The 23,956-nt window shown below is 41.7% G+C and overlaps 1 protein-coding gene across 2 annotated transcripts in view; it reads right to left on the reverse strand.

The window, feature by feature from the left end:
• Positions 1–23,956, reverse strand: part of cux2b (cut-like homeobox 2b) — an 88,164-nt gene that overhangs the window by 33,932 nt on the left and 30,276 nt on the right. For both annotated transcript variants that reach the window (XM_044364313.1, XM_044364322.1), the window contains exons 2-3: positions 17,726–17,836; positions 14,810–14,857 (exon numbers count right to left, since the gene is read on the reverse strand). In XM_044364313.1, the coding sequence (XP_044220248.1) occupies positions 14,810–14,857; positions 17,726–17,836 (159 nt within the window). The remainder of the gene's footprint in view (positions 1–14,809; positions 14,858–17,725; positions 17,837–23,956) is intronic.

The raw sequence follows: 23,956 nt of genomic DNA on the forward strand, positions 1-23,956 counted from the left end.
CAGTGCTCGGAGGAAGATCTCAGGTAGGCCCTGCATAGGACAGCTCTGATGGTAATTTGGTTCCAAGCAGCAGAGACCAGCGCGGCGTTGGTGGCAGCACTATCAACAATGAAACAGCCCCTTACCCCGTGTTCCCTGACAAACATGGCATATCATTTGTCCTGTCAGATTTTCCGATTTCATTCATTGTAGTGAGAAAGCCGGAAAGCAGACAATTGCCAGGGAGAGAGAGAAAAAAAGACCTAACAGGACCTGCAAAGGAGAGAAGTGAATGATGGGGCGACTAGGGAGGAGAGACAGCACAGAGATTCCTGTTACTCTCCTCCTCAGCTAAACACAAGCATACATCGTGCAGAACTTAATAGAACGTCACATTTAGTGTGTGTGTACTGTACAGCATGTGTGTCTTTCTATGGGGGGTCGTGGCGGTAGGCTGATAATCCCTCCACGCCCCCAGGCAGCGGGGGCTCATTGTAGAGTACATTGAGTCTAATAGGAGCAGGCGCTGCAGTTGTATGCAGCTCTCCCTGCTCCCACTGTGAGAAGAGTTTTACATAATTAATGACTGTTGATGTTTCCCAGGTAGTCGCCCGGCAAATTCACTCCAGACTCGGCTGCCACCGTCGTCGGTTCCACAGAGAATGAGCGACACCAGAACAGACAGCTTACATTACAGGCATAAATAAGGCAATTTTGTACAGTGTCTTCAGACATTACTGTGAGGGGGGTTCAGGGCCAATGACTTGACTTGCTTCAGAGAAACACTCAGAAAGAGCTTTTCCATGTCTTGAAGTCTACAGAGAATTTGCGCTTGATGCGAGTAAAACTGTTTCCTTTAGTGTTTTTATAATTCTGTATGCTGTTAGAGCTGCAAAGACAAAAGCACCTTGCCTTTTCAAGATAACAGTTGACAACTCCAGACAGATGATCATCCGTGTCTGCATGAATCAGTCTAATTTGAATGTCGATCTTAATACATGTGAGCCTGGTGGTCTGGGTTTGTTTGTTTGTTTGTTTGACCACTGAGAGTCTGGCAAGGCCGCAGGGCCCTGCACATACTGCTGGGAGGCAGTCCACATTTATACTGGAGCATGTTAAATTAAACATTTAAACATGACACCAAGGGAAGGCTATTTTTTACTGCTCTCGGCCCACTACTCATTATTAATTTGTAATAACCTTTAAGGCTTTTTGATGTCATACATATTTTACAGAGAGATATCACTCCCAGCCAGACTGGAGAGGGCCTGTCGATGACAGATCACCAAGGTGCCACTGAAATGTGCCTTCAGCTGCTATAATTAGGACCAGGTGAAGGTTAAGAGTGATCTTTGGACTGTGCGTCTATGCATTTGTCTGTACACCAACTCACACTAATGCATCAGTGTGATGACATGCCACCACCCAAAACCACCCAGAAAGAGAGATAAAAGAAGAGACTGGCCAGGGGAGCAAGGATTTTCCCCCAAATTATTTTTCACAAAAAAAAGTGAAAACATCTTTCTTGCAGTGATCTAGCAATCATTTCAGAATTGTAGGTATTTATGAGTACCTAGAGTAAAGGAGTTCATATCATCTGCATAAATCAGCTGAGTTGGGGGAAGGGGACACATTAACACCCCACTCTCTGTCTCCTTCATACTCCTCTGTTAGAGGGCTGGCCAAGGCCCATCATGCTCCCGCTCAGCTGGGAGGCCCTCCATGCCCGCTGGATGCCAGCCTAAAGCTCATGTACGCTGGTGCCAACACGCCACTAAAAGCTGTAAAACAAATGAGCTCTGTTTGGTTAATGTACACTGATTGACCTCTGCTGCCAGGCATTTGATGTCATGATTGTAATGACCAGCTTTCCTGCCTGATCCCTCATATACAATGTGACAGGCACGAGGTGGCATTTCAACTTGAGTGAATGAGGGCTAATCACATGAGATGCCTACAGCAGCAATTTTCAAACATATATCCAAGCAACTATGGATGAAATTATGAAATTCTAAATGTATTTATTCATATTTCTCAAAAGTATCAGTTCACCCAAAATTAGCCATGCGGAGAGATTTGGATTGATTTGTACAGTGCTTCAAATGAAAAAAGCAAAGAAAAGTGTGAAAGTAAGCTAAATTTTTGTAGCAGAATTTAGTCTCTTCTTGATGCCTACCCCAGTAATCATCTTGCAACCTCTTCATCCTCCAACTCCCAGGTTTGTGACCACTGACCCATGCAACATACTGTCAACATGCTGTTTTCATAATGAGCATTTTTTTCAGTAGAAAGTAGATACAGTTTTTATGTGTGAAATAGGTGCAGTAAAATGTTGACAGTTTGGTCTGTGGATTATCCAGAGTAACAGGGACATTGTTTCTGGAAACATGTGCTGCCATTTTTAAAGAAATCTAATTTAAATTTTCAACACTGTGAGCATCACAAACTCAAAAAAAAAAAAAAAAATCCAAAAAATCTCATTCACATCCATTATACTGGGGTGGAAGCAGATATCTCAAAACCTGGACAAATAAACAAGTATATCTGCATGGTTAAATATCACTAGTTAAATGAAAAAATATGTTTTTTGTAATTTGCGTGAACTGACCCTTCAAAAGAAATGCCAGGAATGTCTTAGAAATAAATGTATTTTTTGCCTGACAATAACAATTCTTTTTGTTACATCATTTTGAAGCAGATATTCAGGAGCACTAAATTCATCTTAAACAGCCTCAGAAACAACTCTTCAGCAAGCTTTATATATAGGACCTGACTTTATCTATTGGATGCTGAGCATTACATAACCCTCCATATGCTCAGAGTGTAGGACAATTCCATACGGGTTATAAATAAAGAAACCTGACGCACGGCTGCAGCCACTGTGATTTGGGCAAGTTCTCACATGGGATGTCATAGTTCTGCAGTGCTAGCCCCACTGCTATTTCAGGCTCTGCCTCATTAGAACATCCTCCATGAGTGAACAAAAAAAAAATATAACAGACTTTACAAAAGACATTTCATTAGGGAAGAGAGAGCATGAAGAGAACATTCACCCTCCCAGCTACAGTGCGTTCTAGGCTAAAACTCAAACATGCATTTACTACATCCTCCATGGATATGGAATGCATTGCTGTAACAATTATTTTATCCCCACACACATCCTTCACTGTTGTTGGTATATAGGATCTAAATATTAACTGGAAAAAGCTTAAGGACATAACAAGTAAGTTTGACCTCAGCCAAGTAATCCAAGGCCCCACTAGAATCACCCCATCATCTCAATCAGCATTCTCATTAAGCCAAGGTTAGCCCATGATAGGAGGACTTTTCAGCATCTATGTAATAAAGTTGTAACCAAATTGAGAAAGGCAAAACCAAATTTCTTTACTGGTCTTATAAATGGTGCTAAAGGCAATACCAGGCAAGCTTGGGAAAACAACAAGGGGGGTAAAGGGTTTGAATAACAAGTTCAGGCAATTCTAACTTAAGACAAAGACCCAATTTCTTCTGTGTTTAATAATTATTTTATAGATTCAGTTAAAGAGCTGGCTTGAGATTTTGGCTTAAGAAGTAAGGTCATTATATCACCAAATTATAATCTCCCTGTTTTTAACATCTCTGTTAGAGTCCTCCATAACCAAAATCTTGAGTCAGTTTAAAAGCTCCAAAGCCAAAGATGTTTTTGACTGTGTATCCTAGGTACTCCTATCACTCATCTTGTAAACTTGTCAATGAAACAATGCTATTTTCCTAATGCCTGGAAATCAGCAGTAATAACCCCTATTTTTAAGGCTGGTGATCCAACTAATGTAACCAATTACAATTGCAATTTGTGACCAATTAATAGCCTGTCTAAACCATGGCCATTTCCCACTGCATCCTATGCAGTTTGGATTCAGGGAACATCATTCCACAGAGACAGCAAATTGCTATTTTATTAACCAAATTAAATCCAGTCTTGATAAAGCAGCGGTTGTTTTCCTTGATTCTAAAAAGGCTTTTGATATGGCCAATCAAGTTCTTTTATCCAAATTGTCAAATTCAATTTCTCTACTAACGCATTCACATGGATGGAGTCGTACCTAAACTTAAGAAAACAATGCAGAGGAATTATTGACACTTGCTCATCTTTTTCTGACTGCACCATTGGAATTCCACACGTATCATACATTAATGATCTGCCTGATTTGCCCAGAGGTCCACATCCAGATATATGCAGATGATACAGTTATTTACACTCATGCTAAAAGAAGAGAACAAGCTGCTTCCAAATTCACTGCAGTATTGAACAAAGTATCAGACGGGTCAACTCACTGTTGTCTTACTCCTAACATAAGCAAAACTGTAGGTATCTATTTTTCTATCAAGAGAAATGACAGTCATCAACCTTACTTCCTAGTTAAAGGAGAGGTAATAAATATGGTTGAGCACATCAAGTATCTCGGCATAATTGTTGATAATATCTTAAATTTTAAGAAACACATAAAAAAGATCTCCAGAAGTGTCAGAGCTACCCTAATGAATTTTAGACATACTAGGCACCAACTGCCTCTGGCTGCTGCTAAGCTTTTTATGCACTCAATGATTTTCTCACACTTACTTCTTTCTGCGCTACAAGCTGGTCCCAGGCAGGAGTGACTACGCTAAAATCATGATACACTCTTTACACACTATCTGTGAAAATTCTTGACTGAAAACAAGGAGCTACCATCATTGTACTATCATACAGAAGTATAATTTATTGACCTTTGACAGTTTTCTTTGTTTTGCAGATATGTGTCTGATGTATAAATTAATTCATGATCTTGCGCCACCATCACTTAAACAATGTGTCAATTCTGCAGGAACAATGCTAGGTAGGTCAGGGCATCAGTCAGAGGTGACTGCTTGGCTAAATTTAGGAAAACGGCTCTCAGGCAATCAGCATTTTCAGTCAGAGCAGCGATAAATGGAATTCCCACCACCCATATCAGAGAATGCACAAGCTTCAGTATTTTTAAAACAACACTTAAAACATGGCTCAAGACAAACCAATCATATGATCACTGATCTAAACCTTTGTATGGAACCAACTGTTTTCCAACATGGAGAGTATGTAATGTATATTTTGTATGATGTTGTTTTATATATGATGTTGCTACTTGTATTGTTTTTAATTGTTTGCATTGTACTATATTGTTTTTCAACATCTTCCTGCCCAGGGACCGCAGATGTATATTAGCTATATAGCTAACTCTGGCCCAACAGTTGTGTTGTGCATGGCCCCTGTTAAATAAACTAATAAACTAGACATTAAGGGTAGATGCATTGTGAAGACACACACACGACGTGTGATATCCAGGTATGCTATAGTACAGAGATCTGTGTCACATGGTCCCACAAGGAGGAGGTGTACAGGGCTCGTTGACGGGGACACAAACACGCAACTTGCCACAATGACGGCAATTACCCCACGTCCCCTGCCTTCAACCTGAGTGTTTGCAAGTGAGAGAGGGGAAGTGAGGGACATGTGATTATGCATGTAAGTGTGAGTTTTTGCACGAGAGAGGAGGCCAGAAAAAATACACATTATTGCGTGACTGCCTGTACCTGCCTCTGTGATTGTGTGTGTGTATGTGTATGTCAAAGCCTGCCTGTGGAGGCCCTCTCACACCACAGCAGCTGGCTAATTTAGTTAGGGAATAGCTGGCTGTCCTTCAGGTGAATGGGCAGAGATTGGTCTCAATATGAGATGTAATAAAACAAGCCCATCACTGGATCTCACCGTACCTTCAGCTGTCCTTCACGTGTCTTGCCAGAAGAAGACATACGCCCACAAACACACACACACACACACACACACACACACACACACAAAGCTCAAGGAGGCAAGGAGATCTAAAAGGTTTGATATTTTGAAGAAAACTATGAAACAAATGTCGCTTTTCAGTTATTTTAGATTACCTAAAAAATATTTATTTATATTTTTCACCACTGTCAATATCTATAGAGATAAAAGAACAACCAATATATTGATTTAATACAGTATCAAGAATATTTAGAATTTTAATATCTTCATGGATATATTTGTATCAAAGTGTTTCCCTTACTTGTCTACTACTGTTATCTACATTTGCTTCAGTAAACCCTGTGCAACAAAATCCTGTACATGTTTGTGTTATCCAGGCATTTGTGACTTCATGCATCTCCATGTTTCCTCCTGACCGACTAACAGTGCCTCTCTGTGAGGAATGAAACATGCTTGAGCTCCCTGATTCCACCTGTCCTCCTGTTTGGCTGCAGCTGACTCTTGTGCCTTCCTGCCAGCTGCTAGCATCCTGGACCTGGTGACCAGCAGCTTTTTCCCTTTTGCCCGTCCCCTCGGCTCCACTCCAGAGTGGGCACTCCACTCCAGCAGAAGAGCTGGAGCCCTACTGCTAAATCCACTGAGACCCAATTACAGGGACAGTGGGAGAAATCACGAGCAGAGACGCAAAGTTACTTTGCTTTAATTAAGGATGTGTTTAACACTCTCCTCAGGCCACCGTGGCCACTTTATGCCTCTGATGAAACAGAGAGCCCTGCAGTGGGACTTTAAAACATATATCTGTTTGTGACAATGGCAAAGAACACTCTGATCTGTGGGCTTAGATATTTAAGCGCGGCGGGTGTGATTTAGGGTGTCGTATTTCCAGTGTAAAATAAGAATAAAACAAGCAGATCTCTTAAAAGTGTAAAAACACATTTGATTTGTGGAAGAAGAAGCTACAATTCAACGTGTGGTGTACATCAGAGGAGTTGCTCCCCTCCCTGGAAAGAAAGTTACTTCTCTTGCAGCTGCTTGTTTTAATAGAGCCACATGTTAATTAGTATTGTAGTTAATCCCATATTAAAGAGACCCAAACTGTCAGGTCATATTATAAACAATCAGTCCTAATGTTCGTGCATGTGACATTTGGAGCTGCTATCTCTTCTAGCAAAATGTTCCCTAGGTACTAATTGGCCTACTTTACGCTGTCTTTCTTTGAATTGCCAGTTTCTTTATCATTTAGGATATTAGGCTTGACAAGCATCATCCAATATACCATAGGCCCACTAAAAGTGGAGAGGAGCTGCATCATTTTTTTGCAGAGGGACAGCAAAATTGGAATAAATGATTTACACTAGCATGTATACTGCAAGATCTACCTTCATGTGATATTAAATACAATTTGAAAGAAGAATAAAAGTTCAAACACTTAGCCAGCAGCAAAGTAAGTGTAACTTTTCTCTGCTTGCATTATTTAAGATAGGCTCCATCATTTTATCAATCTATCGATCTCTCACCAGAAAGATGAAAATGGAAAAATAATGAGGCCGATGAATGCTGTGTAAAGAACATCAATGTGCAAAATTTAATTATCTGTGCTGGAAAGAGAAGGAAAATGTGTCGGCTGTTTTCTAAAACAAAAAGAAAGTGAAAAAAGGAGCAGTTAATATTTTTCCCTCTCTGCATATTTTAATTACCAGATCAATCATAACTACGTACTGCAGTACTGCAGAGAAAAGAAAATTGCAAGTCTAAATGAAAAACAATAGATTTGCTTTAAAGTCTTCGCTCTTTTGAAGTCTAAATTAAAATTTCAGGTACCTTTACAAGAGCCTTCTTCAGAAAGTTATGATATTTAATTAGCGTGTTTAGATTTTGCTGAAATTAAACTTCACAGCCAAGCATCATGTGAAATGAAGACTGGTATTCCCGGGCTTCAGCGGGGGGGAAACACCACAGATGAACAGAGGGAATTAAATCACTTCAGCACATGAGGGATGCGTATCCTCTGACAGAAACTCATGTTCTTTTGACTTGTGCTGCCACTGGCTTGATCGGAGGCTGGGTCTCGGTGTTCAATGGAGTGGAGAAACAACTTTGCTCTCTGACTGTGTCTGTGCAGCTCAGATTCTGTGCCTGAAATCAGAGAATCGCGCCGTAGAATTGGTGAAGCAGCTCTCCCGTTCTGCCTTTTCCTCCTCACATGAGCTTTTCCTGGTTGTACGAGCGCTGATGTTTATTTCTCCTGGCATGTCCTTGCCGGCGCTGAGCCACCGATTTCACACATTTTTATTGGCTAATTTGACTGTGCTCTTGCCAGCAGCTGAGAGTGAGCCAGGAGTCGGAGAATCTCAGGAACAGTGCTACTGCTGCTACTAGTGTTGCTGTTCTCTGATTTAGGTTGCCTGGAGGGACACTCTCACCTGTCTCATAACAAGTAGCTGACCATGTTAGACTGAGGTGAGCTAGGTCTTAGAAACTACCTCCTAGATTAGTTACTGTCTGCTGCTGGTGAGTGTCTGTTTGGTGAGGGGTCAGAAGGGGAGTGTGATTGCCTGTCTCTTAAGGTGACAAGGGTTTAGAGGAGCGGATGTACAGCCAGTCAGACGCCCAATAGGAGCAGTGCAGCCGGCGCTATGTGTGCGTCCATCCTCAAACATGGCTAACATTTGCACAGCAGCGGCAGTCAGGCGTGACGTCTCTGGGCTCTGAGGTTTGTGCTGTCAGGACGGTAGAAATTAAACCTGGCACTGCAGAGCAGAATGTGCTGAAACTCATCAATTCCACACGGCTAGAGAGCCAAGTGCCTATTTATAACACCCCACCCCCCCTCTCTCTTCTTTACCTGGTGTGCATCCCTGGCTCTAAACACGCATCCATAATGATGAATACACCCAACTGGGACGCTCCGACAGGGCATCAGTCAGGACAGGAAAACAAACACACCAACACACACACACCATCAGATCACAGCACAGCAGAGGAGGGATAAGACTGACACTAGGAAGGCTGATGGAAAGGTTGAGGCATCTCAGCATAAAAACACCCAGCAGAATCACAACAATCAGTCACCACAGAGGAAACAAACAAGGGCAGTCACATATATTAAACTTCTTCAAAAAGGCCCAATCTGGAGCTGAAATATGGTGTACCACTAGTGAAAACCAGCCACCCAACTACTGCTTTTGTTTATGTAGTGATTTACTGAATTGATGATATTTCATTTTAAAGTGAGCCTCTGAAAAAAGACAGGCACCATTTGGCAGGAATTATTGTGTTATACATTTGCTTTTGGGTAGAAAAATATGTTTGCTTTTATATTTGGAGACAAATATGACCTGTATTATGAGTTTAAAAATGCTAATCAAGGGTTGTTGCATTGTTTTCATTTTAGTTTGCCCTTCATACATTTTTTTATACTTTATGCTGATATTTTTTGATAGCAGAAAGATTTCATTTTCCTGTTACAAATGAAAAGTTACATTTATAAGCAATAAAACGAACCCTGGCTTTAATTGAAACACTAGACATTGTTGATGCTACAGTTTTACTTGGTCTTGCTAACATTACCTTGCCACCTCACCTCAAAAGCTAGGTAGATATTGCTGTGTAGTTAGTATCACACTAACACAGTATCCTGTGTTATTATGACCTCTGTATTATCCGTGTTTATTCATCTCAAACAGACAATGTACCTTCTGTTCAGACGTTAGCTGTAGCTAGCTAGCAACATATGCACTAACTGTTCAACTGTGTCCGATATCCTTTCTTAATTATTTCCCTTCTTACCTTCCAGTTTCTCTCTTTTTTCCCGTATTCTCTGTACATTCATGAATTATAGTGATACAGCTTAGGATGTGTGCAAATCTTTCACTTAAGTTGAAACATTTTATATTAGCACTGATGCCTCTTTGTCTCAATTTGCACTTTCTAGAGTGCAAATATGTGTCTGTTCACATACACTCGCATCTTTGCATTGACATTTATATGCATTCACATCACCTTTAAAATTCACTTCACGTTAAGTCTATCAGCACAGTGGCCACAGTGGCCACACTGTTAAGCAGAAGTGACGAAGGCTCACATTAGAAGTACTTAAATATACATGGGTCAATGAACAGTGATTACAGTACATAAGAAACTGAATATAAAAAAGGAGACTAATTGTAAATTGAGTGGCGAATGTTTTTCTCATGTGAAATAGTTTTGTGAAATGAAATAGAGCCAGACTCTTCAAAAGCATTACTGTGATAAAAATCGGACAAAAAAGGCCTTTGACTAGGCTATTTGTTCATTTGTCGATGTATGGACTTTGGCATTAGATGAGAAGTATCAGAGGTGAGATGGACAGCCCTACAATATTTGATCCAATATCCACATATAAGCTTGTTCATCTTTGACTTATCATAATCAATAAAAGTAAACTTAAAAGTAATAAGGACTGAAACTGTAAGATGTGCCTTGAGTTTGGGTCAAATCAGCTTTTCTGCACTGATGTGGAGAACAGGTGTGGACATTCACCCTCTGGAGACAGAGAGAACGGAAAAGACTCAAGGAAGGTATTATCTAATGTCCAATTACACTCCCACGTCCCCCCCCCTCACATCCCTCCCCCTCTGCTCTGCTCTCTGCTCTTCCTACCTTCCTGCCTCCCACCTTCCTTTCCTCTCCTTAGTATGAAGAGGACACAAGTGATCAACCAGGAGCAGAGAGCCAGTGGTTTACATGGCCCTGGAGCCCATTATGTTCCCCACAATAGGCTAGAGGCCTGGACATGCTGTGAATAGGTAATGGCCTGGAGATCCTGGGCCTGGCCTGCTGCTCAATGAGCCTGAGACAGCCGAGCAGGAGACCGGCATTAGAGATACCTCGTCAGCCCCGTATGAAGCAGTCTGGTCATAGCCAAGGGGGAGGCAGGGGAGGGTGGGAGAGTGGGAGTGAGTGAGAGGAGCAGGAGAATGTTGTAAATGCCCCTTACATAAGATAGGGCATGAATAATAACACAAAGGGAATATTCAGAGGTAACTGTAAGGCAGGGATCTGGTTTATTGGCACAGAAATATGGGACCATAATGTACAATATACATGGAAATCAACACTAGCTTGCTAATAAAAAACTGTATATAGTCTAGGAGCAGCTTTTGCATCAGACTGTATGACTCTGCTGCTGTTCAGACCCCACCTTCCCAAGTTAGCCATCCACTCAAGCAATCTGTACCTAATAACTGCAAGGTTTAGCCCATGATGAAGATCTAACTTCATTGAGCTGGAAAAGCTGTAGCATCGCAGAGCAGTTTTCCTAACAGCGCAGTCCCTCATCTATGAAAGTGCCATAGAGCCCCTCAGACAATTAGGCAGGGAAAAGCTTTATGACCGTTAGACTCACTCATTGAGCGGCACTCTCACCGCCAGCACTGCCAGGAGCGCTGGCTCATGCAGAAAGGTAATTACGGAGCCTCTCATAATGACACGGAGGAAGCTTGCGTCATAACACCCACAGCCTTTTATCATGGCGCTGTAATTAATTATCATCCTTTACTCTTTGATTCATTCCACTATTCATAACATATTCATACATTCAAGAGAAATTATCATTTCCTTCAGGAATTAATCAAAAGGAGGAAGAACTGGTCGTCTCTCGATGGATGATCAAAGACGGTGTTTGTCTACCTCGCTGCATGGCGGGCGAGCTCAGGGCAAGGCACTGCGGGCACGGTCTCTGAAAGCACTGAAACACTTTACTCTACTACTCCAGGACTCTGGTCAAATCATCTGCACAACGCTTTACATTTGAGTTACAAACAAGCAAGCTGCAGATGTATCTGATAAATGAGAGGTAAAAGAATATGACAATCCAAAAAACTATTATGATTTTTGTTGTACATTATACCTTGGTTCTCCTGTCATTCTCCACTCTACAGTCTGACAAAGTAGATTATGAAAGCAAACTGTATCGTTACATGATCAGCTGTGTGCAACAAATCGATGTACAAACCATAATAGCACAAACTCATTGCATTTGCTTTTAAGTTGACTTCTTTCCACCTTTCCTGAACATAGAAGTCACACTTACAGTATATTGTAGTATATAGGTGAACAGCCATTTTGAGATCTCTTTCTTCAGTTTCATGGAGTTGAAAAGCTGCTGTATAGTCAAAACGCTCTCATAGAAAAGCAACAACAACATACACAAAAACATTGTCTTCCCCCACATCATCACTTCCCAACCTCAGGGGAAGAAATGGCACAGTTAGACTCATAAACAGGTGTCCATCGGCCCCCAGTTCGCAGTGCTTTAATAGCTGTTTGATGTTTTTGATGTCTAGTCAGCTCGATCGTACCTTGCTGCTTGATAATGAGGGCCAATAATGATTCCTGAGCTTGAGGGGTTAATGGTATGTAACCGGCAGAGCTGCTAATTACACGTTACAAACTATTTATCAGAATCTCCATCTGCGCAAGCACCACAACTCTCATTGTGCACGCTAAATTACTCCACGGATTATCATTGTAAAGCAAGTTTCAGTAATTAGGGACCCATACTGCTGTTTTCTTTTTCTGTGAGCACCAAAAGACATCAAGAGGAGAGGAGAAAAATAGAATGACTGGTTAATTTGGGCCTGATATTCAGATTGGTACAGGCCGGATGTGGAGAGGAATTTGCCTCTCTCGTCCCAATGTAAAAAAAAAAAAAAAGAAGGCTACAAACACAAGAAATCCGTCACTGTTCTTTTTTTTCCCCTGTCTCACAAAAGGTTTATCCTGAGGGGAGTTTACACTCTAAAGTGAGAGGGAGGTGTAAATTGCATTGAGAAGCCTGCATAGTCTTGGTGAGACTTGGTGAAGACTGCTTTCCGTACATTCAGATGGCAGTGAACGCTTGTGTGAAAGTTGTGTGAATGGTGTGGTCCAACAGGCCTGTCTCTCCAGCGATCGGTTATTTGAGAAATAACTGTCATATCCCACAGCCCCAAAGGTGTGCCTGAGACCATAGAGACATGTACCATCTCCTCTTCTTCTGCGTAAATTTTTATTAAAATTACCTTCATTATAAGACAGTGTTCATTATAAAACCAAAAACGCCGGTCTCCCAGGGCCCTATGGATTAATAAGGACAGCGGTGTATTTTAAGCCGTAAACTCAGCTCCTCACTGTCCTTAATCTCCTTCCTACTTCACAAGGCCAAATTAACACCTCTCCTCAGCTCTGACGGGACCTCATTAGCAAACTTCCAGGGAAAGAAAGAGAGGAGCAGAACGAAAAAGAGGAGAAGAAGGAGGGAAGCGACCAATGACAGCCACCAGCTCTGGGATTAACCCTTTCTCCTCCTCCAGCTCCTCAGAAAAACTAGGTCGGCAACGTGTTTCTAATCAGTCGCCTGGTTAGTGATAATTAGAAGGCGAGATTGGACGGGAGAAGAGAGAGAAAGTGGGTGGGGAACATTGAAATGAAAAAGAAAAGAAAGAGAAACCTGTCATGTTGCAAACACTTCAAAGGAGCTGACTTCTCCTTTAGAAGTGGCATGATGAGGGTCCAAATACCATGAGGCGCTCCTCTGGGCCTCTGAACTGGGGGGGGGGGGGGGGGGGCAAGGACCCAGTTCTTTCTCACATATATGCATCCTCACACACACACACACACACACAAGGACTTTTCTATCGTTCACCACCTGTACAGTGCAGCTGCAGGGAAGCTTTAGTCTATCCCAAACCACACAGCCAAACAAGCACATCCAACTCCACCTTCTCCTCTAAGTCTCCCCCTGCAGCAGCAGGTCGAGGTCCCACAGCTTACACTGAGGTCGTGTCGACTACCGCTGGGTAAAGTTCACAAGCCTCCGCAAGCTGTTTGACATTACCAATAAGGTCAAAGTGTATCAGAAAACACCAGAGGATTATATTATTATAGTATGCCGAGTAACTTGCTGTACCTTGTGATAAAAAAAACCCCCCAAAAAACAGCCAAGGCTTTTTCAGTAATGCAAGCTGGCTTACTTATCAATGTGCAGAACATAAGCCTGTGGAAGTTACACAAGAGAGACCGAGAGGTGCCAAGAGAGGCCTGCAGCTAACAAGAAAAAAAAATCATTGCTCATTATCAGCCATCTATTTTATCTACTATGAAACATCTCTAGACTCCCAGTTGTCAGACATCAATGGTGCTTAAATTAATCCTGTGGGTTCCTGTTTGCACAATAAAGATATGGAAGGGTGCTTCTGATATTTGTGTGACTTTACAGTTAGAGTAATTGAATTAGCACACAAATCAACCACGGAGTATTGCGGGGTGTAGTATTGAATGTGATAGCTCCTGCCAGGGAACACGGTTGCTTGGGCATAGTCAATTATAAAGCATTAAAAAGAAGCTGCCAATAATCACTTCCAAGAGAACTGAACAATCCATGCTGAGTGTTCTCATGTTTACCGATGATGGGGCTTTCAGGTTAGCGCTGAGCGGGAGTTTAGAGGGGAGAGTGAGACTGGAAACATATTTGTGGTATCATTTCCATAAGCCTCTGCTTTGCGGACCATAACGCAGCTCACAAATGTGATTTATGACCTTGGTTTAATGGCTGGAGCAGAGACTTGGTAGGTATCAGATGACTTTTTCAATATGGCGACGTCAGAGAAGGGGCACGGTGAATGCACCATCACAACAGGAAATGAGGGCTTGTCTCGGCCAAGAAAATATGAGAAGCCAGATATCTGATCATCTAATGGCAGATAGATGCTACTTCACTTTGACAGAAAAGGCATCAGTCAATAAGCACCAGATGAGCAGTAACACGAAAAGTATGCTGTGGATTCCTCCGCCCTATCTATCAAATCATTCATTCCAGGAGCACAGTGATCTGCTCTGGTCAATGTACATATAAAACCCAACAGGAATATCTCTTGTTTCAGTCAACTATAATGTGGAGCTTAAAAAATCATCGATACAAATGCTACAACTACTTAGAGGTTTTCCAGACTTTCTGTGTTTTATTCTGCAGAATCTGTAAATGTTTCATATGTCTGTAAAATGCAAAGACACAGGACTCACCTGGGCTTGGAAACTCTTGAGAACAGGTGCCACCATGTCCCGGACTTCCTATGTACAGACAAAAAATAAACTCAGCCTCAGCTTTTTTTTTTTCAATTTTGCAGATGCTCCACCTGTTTAGGAATCAGATTGGCCCCAGTGAGGCGCAAACAGCTCCATAAGAAAGAGAGCTGAAAATCTTTCATGTTAATGGATTTCTCTCTCCATAGTGCCTCTTACACTGCATGAGTGAGGGAGTGAGTGAGTGAGGTATGTTGTTATGGGGTGTGGGTATTAGTGGTTAAACCTAAAGGGTTTGAGTGGGCATGTTTGAAAAGTGGGGCTTTCCAGTAGCTTGCGTTAGAGCTCAGGATCCAGACTTGTGCGAGCTCCTACAGCCTCAGGTAAGGGGATTGTGCTGCCAGTAGTGACAGCCTGATCCTGTCTTAAACGCCTGTATTATACTGACAAGATTACAGCACTACACTACATTCTCAAGCTGAAGATAGGCAGCCAGTCGAGCCACAGCAAATAGCCGGAGGGCTCATTTATAAAATATAAAAATATTCTCTTTGACTTCAGCCTAGTTGTCAATGGATGATCATTTCAAAGAAGATGATAAAAAGGACAAAGTCATATCTGTATCATTCATAGATTTAGCTTTTCATGTATTCAGTTCAATCCACCTTAATTGCCATTTAATAATAAAATAATGATATGTTTAATTTGTACTGCACTTTTCATTCATAGTGAAACTCAAAGTGCTATAGTATCAATAAAATAGAACACACAACATAAAGAAAATAATATTAAGAGTTAAGATGAAAAAGATGGAAAAGCCTTCCTGAATAAAAATGTTTTTAGGACTTTTTAAAAATAGTCTGGGGTCTGTGCTGCCTTCAGATGGTTAGGAACGATGTTCCACAAGTGTGGTGCAGCAGAGCAGAAGGCTCGATCCCCCATGGTGCAGAGCTTAGTACTGGGGGCCCAGAGCAGCACGCCACTGGCAGATCTGAGGGTGCGGGTGGAGGTTTGTGGTATGATCAGTTCCTGTAGGTAGGGAGGTGCATGTCCGTTGATGGATTTATATGTTAGTAGCAGGACTTTGTAGTCAATCCTGAAGGAGACAGGGAACCAGTGCAATGAAAACAGAATTGGTGTTATATGTTATGTGTTTTTGCACTCTTATCAGGATCCTGGCAGTGCTGAATGTACTGGAGGTTCTGGATGCTCCTGCCAGGAATCCCTGTGAAGAGCTGCATTGTGCCATACAACAGTAAGGTGGAATGACTTTTTGGCACATTTCAAATGTAAAGCTGAATAAAATGAAAGAGAACACACAATTCTCAATGTGGATTTAAAAAAAGTTAGTGTACATTAAATAACTGACTGATGAAATTCAGTAAACTATTAAAGTATTATTGAAAAAGTTAGCATATCAAATCAATTTCAGCTGTAAGGTACATAATAATATCTACCAGGACTTATGTGACAGAAAGCAATGCTGTTTCTAGTAAGAGAACTTATCAGTTCAGTTCATTTCAACTTCAGTGAGGGGTCTTGCTCAGTTCAACAGGATAATGCTAAATGAAACATTTTTTGTCCTGATGCGTCTTTGTCTACTTAGTTATTTTTCTTGTATTAGTCCTGCTCAATATGCCTTTTATGATTAATAAGACCATGTTCGTAGAAAATTATCAATGTACATTGCTGATCAGTTGGAGGGTTGCCAAAAGGTAATAGGGGACATTAAAAAGTAAAAATGTGAAAATGGTAACTTGGGGTGCCTTGGGGGTTATGGTGCCGACCATGAACTGCAGCGTTGCCAGTTCAAGTTCGGCCAGGGACCTTTGTTGCATGTAAGGCTGCAACTAACAATCATTTTTATTATTGATTAATCTGCAGGTTATTTTCTCAGTAACCTTCTGGATCCTCCAGAACCAAAGGTGATGTCTTCCAATTCCATGTTTTATCTCAACAGTCCAAACCCCAAAGATATTCAATTGACATATTATATTTTATATTGTCATATAAAAAACAGAGAAAATCAACAACTCATGACATTTGAGAAGCTGGAACCAGAAATTGTTTGGCATTAGGCTTAAAAAATTAAATAAACAATTAACTATCATCAGATAGTTGCTGATTAATTTTCTATCGATTTACTAGTCAGTGCAATTATAGTCACATGTCATACCCCATCTCTCTCTCTCTCTCTGCTCATTTCTTGTCAACTCTCCACTGTCAACTTGGCAATAAGGCATAAAAAAATAATTCAAATAAAATGTAAACTTTCTTCTCCTTTTTTCATTTTCTACTGTGCATATGTCTTCAATAAAAAATATATTTTTGAAGCAGCACAAAAAAGTGTGTTTGTAATAGTTATGTTGGAGGGGGTGGCGCAGTGGGGGGCTCATCTTCATTAGCATTCATCAGATTATGTTCTGTGAGCGTCCTGTTCCTTACGGGTTTGGAGAGACACCTTTACTTGTTACATCACAGAAAGTTGGAGAAAGTCAATATCAACTGCCAATTTTGAAACCAAGATAACTTTTTCATAAATTAATGCTTCAGCTTTAGAGTTGAAAATAAGCAGCAAAGTTGTGCTTACCTTTTCTAAATGAGCCCCTTGGCCTCTCATCACATGCAGCCAGAGGCTAACATTACTGCAAGGCCTCGGCATTTAAATATTAACAGAGCTAGTGGAAGAGGAGGGTGGCGCTAACCCTGACTTATCACAAGTGTTGTGCACTGTTAATATACACTAATACAGCTTTTACCAAGGAAATAAATAATTCCCTGTACAAAAGGTATATGCGGGGGCTCAAGCAGCAGCAGTGACGCATACAGTGTGTACCTGCTGGAGTGAAGATGAGGAAAATGGCACATAGTGTTGAGAGAACAGGAGGGGGGGGGGGGGGGGGGTGCTAGACTTACCTCAGGTACATTTCTCTTGAACTCCCTGCTCAGCTCTACCAGGTGCTTGTGGGAATGTTCGCTCTCCTCTTGTCGACCCGCCAGCTCAGATGCTACAGAGTTTAGCTCCCTCTGCAAACACACAAAAGACGAGAGAAACGGTGAGAGGAAGAGAGTGGAGAGAGCAGGCACTTTAGGGAGCCTGCCAACGCTCGTCCAGTAAAGCTTAGAGTGTACATAAATAAAAATACACTGCTGAATATTAACAATGTAATCCTTCATGATCTCACAGCAGTAATACTTACAGCTAGCCCTGGCCCATAAATAATTAAGCCAAAATAAATCCAATGCCTACAGTAGCAGAAGGCCTTTTAGATAATCAGTATTTGAAATAATCAATACGCTTGCAACGGTTATAGAGCGCCAGTGAGGGAGTGGGGTGAGGAGGAGGGGGGAAGGAGAGAGAGAGTGAGGGGGGTGGGGAGTCACGTGTGGAGACCCAATAACCTGACAAACACCCTTACAAACAAATAGAGCTTCCTCCTGAAATGAAGGGCTGTTTTTTAAGCCCGGCCAAGACCTGATTCAAACATACAAACGCCTTGCTTGCTATCGTAATTACCACAGGTCAGATCTATTTTCAGCCTTTTTTCAATCTCTCTCCCATCGCCTGCACCGATCTTTATATTGATTCTGCACAGATTTTCAATACATGGCAACAGCCTCCATAGCTTTAACCAAATTACCCTTTTGCTACAACAACAGCCCTGATCGCTATTCCATTAATGTCTCTGCACATCGGTTGTTTACATGTCTGTGTTGTACAAAATGAGAGCTCCACCCCAGCAACATGTCTTATCCACTATTCAAAGCTGTCTGTGTAGCAGGCCCTTCGTCAGAACCTTGCATTCATGCTGGACTCGACTGCACTGCATGCCATCCGCAAATCCAATATTATCGATCAGTCATCCAATTCCCGGCTCTTTCAGCAAACTGAAAAAAAAGAGGAAAGCAGATTCAAACTCCACTCTCCTGTACTGAGCAGCGCTGGAACACACAACTGTACATTCACCTCCTCTTCGTTTTTGACTGTGATTCACGGTAATTGATGAGGATCTTCTCTTGTAACTGCTGGGTTACAATATAAAATAGTGGAGTAGGGGATTCAATTACCACTGCGAATTTATATATGACGCCGGGAAATTAAATTGACTGTGTTTTAATTAATCTGCAGTCTTACTTAAAGGCAATTTAATAAATCATCACGCAAGGAAAAAAAAGAAAGAAAATGGAGGGATAGAAGGATGAAACTTCAGCTGCAGTGGCCTCGTGGGATGGTGGCAGCCTGTCGGTCAGAGAAGTAGGCCGTTAATTGAAGGGCTGCTGGTTCAAGTCCCTGGACTAACAAGCCAGGGAGCAGCTAAAATAGGACTTTTTTGTACAGTCTGAGGTGAGATACAGCACTTCATCATCCTATGATTAACTTAACAACTTGGCCGATGTGTCTTTCAGCAAGGCACCTGATGTATATCACCTACAGGTAAAGGTTTGTTGTGACATTGTGCTGCTTACAACCAAACAAGGCCTCTAAACAACAAGTTAATTTGTTATTGCCTTCCAAAACGATATAAGCGTTTTCTGATCTGCAGCCTCCATCAGCAGGATCAGAACACATTTGACCATTACAAGAAAACAATTCATATGAGCATTTTCTGATCTGCCCCCTATAAAGGATTGGATTGGAAGAGGTTATTGTGATCACAGGTGGAATTAAAAATTATTCCATCTTTTTCTTATTGTTAACACATTCCATTAACAGACCAAAACTAACCATGCATTAGTCCGTCTCTCAATACTTTCTTACTTCCCTACCCTATCTTTGGCTCTTGGCCAAAGGCCTATTGGTCCCTACTGAAGTCATAAATCTTTAAGAACAGGTCACAAATATATAGTTTCACTTTCAAAAAAAGCTCAGTAATTTCCTAAAACTGCTGGGCTGCGGATTAATATATGTTTGGTGCTCCAGTGAGTATTTCATTTCATTGTGGGATTGAGTCAAGACAAACTATGGTGTATATGTGTTCATGGTAATGAAGCTATGTGACCCAGTGCAACAGTGTGACTAATGATGTGTTTTAATAGTTTTTGGACAACAATAGAGCTCTATAACACAGAAGAATAAGATATATCAGTGTTGGTTCTGGTGTTTTCATGGGATTTGTTGACAATAAGAAAAATGTGGAATATCTACATTTGTCATACTTCCTATTTGTAGCAAAGACAGAGAATACATGTCTAAACACCTGGTTACCACCACTGCTCCTCTCATTTAAAATCACAAGTCTTACGCTTAGAGAGAATCTAAATGTTTAGGATACATTTGGTTTTCTGAGAGATGTGTCGTTCTTCGTAAATCGTACTGTCACTGAAAAAGGCCACGGCTGCACAGGATACTGTGACAAGACTTCATAAATTCCTGTTAGTCCTTACAGTCCATCTGGGATGAGCCTTCCTGGAGATTAGAGAGTGGGCTTTCAGAAGCCAGCCAACCTCCACTAGATTCAAATGGCCCCAGACCGACTAATCTTGCCAAGAGAAAATTCCTCTAGAAGTGACTTTGAGTGGATTTTATAAGTACTTAAGATATAACAGTGTGGTGATTCTAAGTCCGCCAGTGCTTCAGTGGCCTCATTGAAGAACTGGGTTTACTTTTTATTGCAGCTCAGCTGATGAGAATGGTGAATACTCATGCTGTATGCAAGCCAAACAGTGCTATCATAATGGCATGGTTATTTTGAAAGCACCCCCACAGTTTCTAGAACATTAGGAGGGAGGGGAGCCTGGGCAACAGCCCATCAAATGAAACCTACTGTCTGTCTTTCTAGAGAGAAGTGAAGCAGAACAAACTGTTTGCTACTTTGGTTGTCTTGCTCAGATTGATGATGGAAAGAACTCTACAATATAGTGTTTCGCATTGCTATCTCTGGGGACAAAAGACGCTAAAGAAGATTTTTCCTCTGCTTCCTAATCAGATGTGATCCATTTCAACCTAAAGCCAGGGCACCTTTGAGATCCCTGATAAAATTCACTTATCCTCCATTATGTTGAGCTTCATCCTTCAGAAATCATTTGCATGAGCATGTAGATGCTTCTGATGTCTTGAACACATAAAAAAAAGAGTTCAACTCACTGTGCAAAGAGGAGTTTCTTGGTAATCATTTGACAGGTTTTAAAAAGGGTGACTAGGACCAAATTTTCAGTGTGTGGCAGTCGGGTCAATACGGAGCTCCTGTCATTAAACCTCTGCCAGTCAAACATCCAGCCATAATTGATGAGTTTCCCCTGGGGAGGGCAGAGCTGTCATTGGGACTGGAGGGACAGGAAAGAGGGATTTTGAACATGGAACCAGTCCTGGCGTGCTCAAGTCAATCTGCAAGAGGAAAGCTATCTTGACCAAGAAACCAGAAACACATTGGCCTTAACAGGAGAGACTTGCAGCCCATTGGCAGTTAGTAAATAGACTCAAAGTTCAATGAACTGCTGAACAACAGAGAAAAAAAACTGTAAAATCATGACTCCCATGTCCGTTTCCTTACAGATGTAGGCTCTATCCTTCTGACACTGACCAAAGATGGACCCTATCAGCATCTGTAGTGGAGCCAGCACATGTTCTGTTAGGCAGCCATTCGTACTGCATTAGGAGGGCTCAGGTTTATGCAAGTGTGTTGCAGCAAAGACTGCAGGGAGTGGTCCCTTCAGACTATATTGGGTGAAGGATAAACAAGGCAAGAAAAACGGAGGGCAGTGATGGCAACAAATCAGCAAGAAAGACAAAACGCTGAGGATTATGACATAAGCTGGTTGTCAAGTGTGTTGTGTTTCACTTAAATGATTGTTATGTCTATTATAGGCAAAGGCAGCAAACAGACAGCAAAGACAATTTCTCTTCACAAAAGTCTGAACAGAGACATGTACTGTAACAATCTGTGCAAGTGTTTTAGGTAAAATGTGGGGCTGACTAATGTATTGTGTTGGAGTAGATTTGACATTGATTCATTAAACCAAGCTCGTCTTGATTACATCTGTGGTGGTAAGCTATTTTCTGGCCTTTCACAAAGACAAACCATGGTGGAAAATGTTGACAATTGGGAAAAAACTACCAAGGTACTGCAATGAGGTAGACTGAGTCAAAATCACTATTGTGTGCACTGGGCTTGGACAGCACAAATTAAAGAGGGAAAAATAGGGAGGAGGAGGAGAGAGGAGAAAATGCAGATGGGGTATTATTTTTCTTTTTGTATCCCATCTAATTGCAATCATAGGCAGATGTCTGAAAGTGTGACAGCATCAGCAGAATTGCTGCTGAGAGCACAGAATCTTTGTCTAAAAATAATCAGACATTCTGTGTGCTGCTGTTTGTTATAATGGTAATCGATGCTGGAGGCTTTGAATTCCATCAATTTATAGATCCACTCTGTTCTGCCTGGTGACTGTACTGCCTCACAACCCCCACCGCATACGCACACCGACGCAAAAACAGACAAATACACACACACACACACACTCGCACGTAAGGTCTTGCACAAAAGAGCGGGTGGGCACACATGCGTGCGCAGAGACACATGTGCGCCGACATCCGCACGCAAGTGCTGCAGCAAGGCAGAGCAGGGACCAGTGTGTGATTAAGATAAGTGTAGTTTCCTTTCATACATTCCTTATCGCCTCCTATTCTCTGTGAGGCACAAGATTGTCCATAGCTGCCTCAGATTAGCCCCGCATCTCAGACGCCACATTTGAGAGGGGGGACTGATCAATAAATCAAATCACCACAATCAATGGCCCCAATCACTGCAGTCTAGTCTGGCCTCAACATTATTACTGGCAGCCCCCCCCCCCCCCCTTGCCAGCCACAGAGGGAGGAGGGAGCCATTTGGTGGGGGGATGGAGCTGTGTGGGGAAGAGCGTACATTGGCGCCTGTCCATATGAAAGATCCAAAATGAACTCTTATCTGGCCTCCTTGGGCTCAACATCAGTTAAGGGTAAAGCAGGCAGACAGTCAGACAGAGGAGCTGGGCAGGAGGAGCCTCTGACCTCTGTGACCCGGTGCTAGGAACGTGAGCTGAGCACGCAGCCTCTGACAGGGAAGCACTGGGGGGGCTGCTATCACCTGGCATCTCCCTCCATCTGTTTACCACCGACTGCTGTTCCTTCACTTTTACTCTTTGTAAGCTTGGCTAGCGCTGCTCCAATTCATCCCAACACCATACTGCTGTTAGACCACATCACACCTAAGTCAAATTCTATTTGCATATAATTCTGAAAGATTTAACCTACGAGTAGGTTAGTGGTAGCAGTAATTGGTTAGAAGCTAGATGTACGTTTTACCTCATTTAAAGGATTAAGATGAGGTCAATTGCCAGATGTGTTGTCCATTGCAAGAAGAAATACACCCAAACAAGATTATAAATGTTTAAATGTTAAAGTAGCCATTGTACTGCTCACAAACCTAATGGCAGTGGTTCCCAACCTTTTTGGTTCATGGCCCCTTAAAGGAGTACTATAACATTTTGGGAAATATGCTTATTTTCTTTCCTGCTCAGAGTTAGATGGTTAGCTTAGCTTAGCATAATGGCTGGAAACTGGAGCTAAAGGAGCTAGCCATGCTCTAACCAGCACCTCTAAAGCTCACAAATGAACAGGCAGTGACTTCCCAGAGTACTTTCGCCACCATGAGGTTGTCAGGCAGAAATAGTCCGGCAGTCTGCTTTGATTTTGGTTTCGTTTCTTGTCTTTATGCTAAGCTAAGCTCCAGGATGCAGCTTCGTATTTACATACAATTGTGGTATTGATCTTTTCATCTAACTTTTGGCAACAAATCAAATAAGCATATTTCCCAAAATGTCAAACTATTTCTTTCAAAAGAAGCCAAAAAGTTTTTATTTGGAATCATTTTAAGGGGCCTTAAGAGGTTAAAATATCCATCGATTCATAACACAAACAGCAAAAATTAGAAGAATGTCTGACAAAATATATTATTTTCCGTAACAAATGCTTTTTTCTGCTTTCCTGTCCTGATATTTATCTCACAACCCCTCAAAGTTGGGAACCACAACCCTACGGATTACTTTGCACATTCTGCAACTGTCCACTCCGCAGCAGCAATACTAACTTCACTGTGCATAAATATGTAGGTAGCATATAGATCATGAGGACTTACCAATGAGGAAAATCACATTTCATTTTGACACCTC

This window comes from Thunnus albacares, chromosome 2, assembly GCF_914725855.1.
Source record: "Thunnus albacares chromosome 2, fThuAlb1.1, whole genome shotgun sequence".
NCBI classification, from domain to species: domain Eukaryota; kingdom Metazoa; phylum Chordata; class Actinopteri; order Scombriformes; family Scombridae; genus Thunnus; species Thunnus albacares.